Below are 6,399 nucleotides of genomic sequence, written 5' to 3' on the forward strand. Positions count from 1 at the left end.
GAGATTCCAAATTGCCAAGTCTCTGACAGGGAATATCAGAACGGACATATGCACAAGTACCACGTTTGAGGCGAAAGGTTTGGGCATCTGAGATGAGCAGTAGTTGAATCAACCGATAACTGAGATTCTGTCAGAAAAAGTACATGGGGTTTGGCAGACTGCAAGTGGAAATGGACATCGTTGAGATTAGAATTGAGACCACGTATATTTGTGAAATGAATTAGGAAGTGTTTGGGAGGTTTAGATCTTTTCGCAGATAAGCTTGCTCTATTAGTTTGACAATTCATTGTGTATTCAATAGTAAGAAAAAGTGGGTGGGACATGCTGTATGAAGTAATGAAATTTTTGGATATGGCGTACATGTGGTAAGAATATACCCAGATCCTTGACATAAGGTGGCCTCGACAATGCTCCCCGCATACACACTACTCGGACTCCCTCCAGTCACTATCTGGCAGAGTAGAGGTAGCAAGATTATACACTAGCTGATCCGGAAGCCTCCTAGAGAGTTACCAATAGGTTCATTCCGATGTACTAATTAGCTGCCGGCCTGCGAACACCGTTTTAAAGCTGTACCCTCGAAATGTAAGGAATATTGTATCTCGCCATGATGTTCATCATAACCTCAAAATCATCAATCATACTGCAAGATGGAAGAGTTATGTTGTTGTTTGTTATTTCGTTTTTAGGAGCATTAGCAACTACGGTCATATTGCTCCCGGGATACGCCCTGGTCATTCCCTGACCTTTCCGCATCCTCCGTATTTAGTGGCCACGGGCTCGAACCCCGGTCTAATCAAGAAGCGTGTGCTACGCACTGCTGCTCCTGCCCACCTGGCTACGGAGGCGCCACTGAAGATTCAGTTATTTGTTTTTCTCTGATTGCTCTCTTTGTGTCGGCATAGTTTCTTGCTGAGTGCGACGAGATTCTGTTTCAGTTTGTGTCTGGAAACGGCCTCTAAAACACATCTGGAGTGTTTGTTCTCCTCGGAGTCTTACATCTGCAGGTATCAGCTCAGGCGTTCCTCGAAAGGGAAACCCCACTGTACTGATATATGATGTCCCAAAGGAATTGACACGTGACGAGATCCTTGGAAAATTTATATAACAAAAATCTTGGTGATTCGGATTTTACATTTCCGGAGGTTAAGAACGGAACTTTCTTTCGCTTCTCAACTAAAGCAAGGTCAAATTTATCTGTAAATCGGGCTGTTAGTTTTTCTCCGAAGATTTACAAACATATAATTACTCTGGAGCCCATATCTCTTGCCTGAAGTTCTCATAGACACAGACCTTATACTGTTGTGACGAAATGCTTTCACTGCTTGGGGCATGGTGGTCATGTGTTTAACGAATGTCCTAATAAAAACGAAGAGCCATCGTGTATCAATTGTAAGGAAGGAAAACATGATTTTCACCATTCGGTGAGAGATAGCAACTGTCCTGTCTACAAAAAGGCCTTGGAAACAGCACGACTGAGGAGTAACACACTCAATTCCAGTGTATACAGGGTGATTCATTACCAGTGCGACAAACTTGCAGGAGGTGTAGGGGGCACAAAGACGAATCGGAATCACATAGCATTGTAGGGTCCGAAATGCCTTCGTCATGCGGTAGAGGACGTTGAACGGGAGGTCGCGTGAACAGCGATCCCGCTGGAAGTCAGCATTTGCGACCCGGTTCCCGAGGCAGTAGGATGGACGAGTATTCAAACGTTGAACTGGCCGACATGCACCTCGCGTATGGAGCTGCGGACTGCAACGGGCGCGCCGCTCTGCGCTTGTACCAGGAACGTTTCCCGCACAGGCGTGCTCCTCATCATACGATTTTCGCACGTGTGCACAGAAGGTTACGTGAGACTGGTTGTTTCACGATAGGTACCATGAATCGAGAGCGAACGACGAGACGCCAGACAATGAAAAGAATGTCCTACGTATTGCAGAAGGCAATCCGAGTACGAGTACTCGAGCGATAGGCCAACGATTGGGTATTTCCCAATCCACTGTATGGAGGATACTGTCAACAAACCAAATGAGTTCATACCATCTGCAACGCATCCAATCATTGGAGCCTGCGGATTATCCACTCCGGAGGACTTTTGCTACTTGGTTTCTTCAACAGAAACGGTTCGCAAATGCTGACTTCCAGAGGGATCACTGTTCACGCGACCTCCCGTTCAACGTCCTCTACCGCATGACGAAGGCATTTCGGACCCTGCAATGCTATGTGATTCCGCTTCGTCTTTGTACCCCCTACACCTCCTGTAAGTTTGTCCCACTGGTAGTGAATCACCCTGTATAGTGTAAATAATTCCCCTGCTGGAGATGTTAATAGTACGAACTTGCCTAGTGTTCGGTCTATTAATCTGAAACTTATGCAGGAAGTTGTGCAGGAAGCACTTCCAGTTGATTAGTTGAATGGTCTTGCAATTTCCTTGTTGTAGCCATAAGGAGGACAGCGTCACTTGCTTCACTGTCTTTCTGGGAAGACTGTCTCCAACTTTTCGAAGCGAACCCAAATCCTGAACCCGAGTGACTTTTTTCCTGCTCCATATTCGGTATGATAATCCGTTTGGTACTCCGGGGTCCTTGCAATGTAGTTCCTGTAGTTTCTCGTGTTGATTACCTGATCTTGGATGGCAAACATGAATCCTTTGGTTTTGTAGAAGAGTTTTCCGTTCGTGAGCCTTTCTTTCATAATTTGGCCTTACTAATATTGAGTTGGCAGATCAAACGCGGTGCATTCTATATATACCTTTGAAGCCCTTAAATGCCTCGATTAGGTCATCACACCGCGCACACACCTGGTTTCCACTCTAGCTGAAATAATCTCGTCTGTCTTGAGAATACCCTTTTATGCTCAGATTGGCCTTTTCTGGCCAATCTGATCGATCTTCTCTATAATTCTTTTCAAGCGGTCTACATCTTTCCTAAAATGGGGTCTCCAAAAATTGTTTTTCTTAACGTATAAGAATGAAGAACAACATTCTCAACATGAAATAATCGCTTCAGCGATTATTTCATGTTGAGTATGCAGATCCAACGCGGTGCATTCTATATATAAAAGTGGAATCTCATTTACAAGATTAAACAAAGATCGAGGAGTATTTAGTAATTCGGATTTTAAGTGATTGAAGACAGGGGGCGTCGAGAGGCAATCAGGTTTGTCAGCTTCGCGAAGCTTAGACTTCATTTGCTAGAGGGCCTGTCTTGCCTTTTGACTCACTTTCTTGATGGAAATAATGGATAGTGTCTATACAGGACCCGGAGACGTAACTGCCTTAGTCTCAGGGTATCTGCAATCAGCTAAAATATTTTACCAATAAAGCAGAGTGCTAGTGTGCCACAATTTTTCTCACCATGACTTCCATCAATCTAAGAACAGTGTTAGATATCAGTAAGGCGCAGTTTGTATCTACAGCTAGAGTACTACAGAACTCTTTAGACACTAGATTAAGCTTTATAGCATTTCCACTGCAACTGTACGACAAAACAATGTGGCAGTAGAAATTTCACAGCAAAATTTAAAGCCCTTCTACTCCTCACAATAAGTCAGTAAAATACAGTATTACATTTAATGTTTTTATGTTTTTTAATTCATAGTACAACACTTTTTCATAAATTCTGGAAAATTCGAAAACTGTTTTTGCTTTTAGCCGCTTTACCCCCAAATAGTCCGTTTAATCGAAGATGTACTGTATACTTTAATCTTTCATAACTTGCATCGCTTCTTTCAAATTTCATTAGAACAGTATTTTAATATTTTTTATTTATTTAATATTTTAATAATTTTTATTTTAAATTCATTTATTGAATTTTTGTTAATTTTTAAGTATGCGTAAAGCGCTTTTTGTCGTCACCATGCACGTTCATCTGTCTGTCTGTTCGCATGTAATAAGTCAACTCCCAGTGGATGGATTTTAATGAATCTTGACGTTTGGTACTTTTAGAAAGATGTATCTCGAAACGAAATAAAATTCAGTAAAATTAGACCAAAAGCAATCCGACAGTTATTATTATTCTCATACATATCGCATGGGCTTACCATATATTGTAGCTGAAGCACAGAACATTAAATATGGTGCTGTTCTTGTATTTTTTCTCTCTGTGTCATCTTATGAGCTTCTCTGGCCTTATGTGGTCGTTCTGATGTATAAACAAAAATAGTATGTACAGTATTTATATTGTTTGTTGCCGTGCACTGATTGAGTGAATGAGTAATATGGGGATGTGCATAAACGAAATGTTCTCTGTTCACGCATAAAAGCATTTTGGTCTTATTTTTTCTCAGTTTGCTAAATACATAAACTATTTACTTATAATAATCACGGTAGAAACATTAAATACCTGTCGTGTTTCAATTGTTATTAAAATCAAAGCAGAAATAAGAAAACTTGCATTACGATAGGATACTGTACTATCATTGTTTAATATCTTGAAATCATAAACGTGAATATTAAGTTGGAAGGTAAAGAAAAAATTCCATTTATTTAAAGAATAAAGAAATCTAACCCGCTGAAATATAACTAACTTGTTTCGTTTTTTTTTTTTGTTGAATATAAATATGAATTTACCATTTAAAACATAATTTAAAAATCACTGACTTGCGGCTCACTTTTGGTTACGCTTTTGTTATGGATTTTTCTGATGATAAAATAAAGAGTTGGAGTGATGGGACACGATGGGACTGTGATAAATTTCTCCGATTTAATTTATTTTACCGAAATGGTGGGAAGAACAGTGCAGAGAATTAGAGGAAATGGCAAGAAAAAGGTGTTTTTGATAATTGGCAAATTTTCGTTTATTCCATTCAGAACAATCGTAGTAACTGTAAATGCCCCCCCCCCCCCCACACACACACATACAGATCCCCAATCGAAAATTTCTAGGATTGTGGGCAGGAAGAAATAGCCTTTAGGGCATTTCGAGCTTAAAGGAACACCTACTGAGCTCTCATCTATTGTTAAGTTAGGCCGCATTATTTACTATGGCTAGAAATGGATGCTCAGCCCTATTCTAATCTTGGTGTTAAGCGGTGCAGAGTGTGCTGTTTGACTTAGTCCTCCCCATCCGCACTTTGATGAGGTTTTTCTGTGACAGGACATCAAATTGTGGTGTCAGCCCATGTGGTTTTGGCCTGTCTCTGGGTGACACATCGTGAGATGCTGCAGGGATATGACTCACGTCAGGGCGGGCTGCTAACTCTCCCCTTTTTACTATGGGTGGTGGTTGAAGCAAAAACCTATGATCAGTATTGTTTAATTACTGTTATATAAGATATTTCTCGGAAACTTATGTTGCAGTTGGTTAATAATATGTATATATATATATATGTGTGTGTGTGTGTGATATTAACGAAATATGTACAGATATACTACATTTAAATATTTAATTTTAACTTTTTACTATCTATTTGAAGTTCCGTCCCACTTCACTGAGGAGAAACACGGATTTGCATGCTGGGACTGTGATAAATTTTGCCGATTTAATTTATTTTACCGAAATGGTGGGAAGAACAGTGCAGAGAACTAGAGGAAATGGCAAGAAGAGGAAGAAGTGATCTAATGTATGAAAAAGTCAAGAGCTTAACAAACAAGAGGAATGAGACTAATGGAAAGATAAAAGACAAGAATGGAAAAATTCTTTATGACAAAGAACGCATAAGGAGAAGATGGAAGGAATATATAGAAGAGCTCTATGAGAAAACAAATAAACCGAAAGTCTGTGCTGTGACAGCAGAAGATGAAGAAGAGACCTTCGGACCGAAATTAATAAGAGAAGAATTTGAAATGGCAGTGGCCTCGTTAAAAAGAGGGAAGGCAGCTGGACTGGATGACATGCCAGCAGAAATTATAAAAGGACTTGGAGAGGAGGCAAAAAAGAATTGTTCAGAAAAGATTTCCGGGAAAATTTATAAATGTGGAAGCAGGCCCAAAGACTTTCTAAAATCCATAATTATCCCATTAGAAAAGAATAAAAATGCAATAAATTGTACCGACTACAGGACAATCACTTTAATTTCCAATTCCTCAAAAATATTACTAGAGATTCTCAAAATGCATTAAAGCAAAGGAGTGTGAATTCACTGAAGAAGATCAGTTCGGATTCAGAGAAGGATGTAGGACCAGAGAGGCAATAGGAATATTAAGACTACTAGCAGAAAGAAGCATGGAAATCGGAAAAGATCTGGGAATCACTTTTGTTGATCTCGAAAAGGCTTTTGACAGAGTGAATTCGGTTAAGCTGATGGAAGTCCTAGGAAAGATTGGGCTAGATAAAAGATTTAAAACTCATTCGGGAACTTTACATGGGACAGACAGCTGTGGTTCGGATTGATGCAGAGGAATCAGAAGAAGCAGATATTGGTAAGGGTGTAAGCAAGCATGTTCCCTGTCCCCTT

At 40.1% G+C, this 6,399-nt stretch overlaps 1 protein-coding gene across 1 annotated transcript; it reads left to right on the top strand.

The window, feature by feature from the left end:
- The first annotated feature begins 5,536 nt into the window (after positions 1 to 5,536).
- LOC150087091 (uncharacterized) lies at positions 5,537 to 6,064 on the top strand. The gene has a single exon (XM_090372372.1). It carries the CDS (start codon positions 5,537 to 5,539, stop codon positions 6,062 to 6,064), a length of 528 nt encoding a protein of 175 aa, XP_090228498.1.
- Positions 6,065 to 6,399: the final 335 nt, after the last annotated feature.

The sequence above is a fragment of the Mastigoproctus giganteus genome, chromosome 4 (genome assembly GCF_048544385.1).
Source record: "Mastigoproctus giganteus isolate SK-2022 chromosome 4, ASM4854438v1, whole genome shotgun sequence".
Lineage (NCBI taxonomy): Eukaryota > Metazoa > Arthropoda > Arachnida > Uropygi > Thelyphonidae > Mastigoproctus > Mastigoproctus giganteus.

Bases quoted from the DNA above. Each gene is read 5' to 3' on its own strand.
- LOC150087091 (XM_090372372.1), top strand. From the start codon at position 5,537: ATGGCAAGAAGAGGAAGAAGTGATCTAATGTATGAAAAAGTCAAGAGC.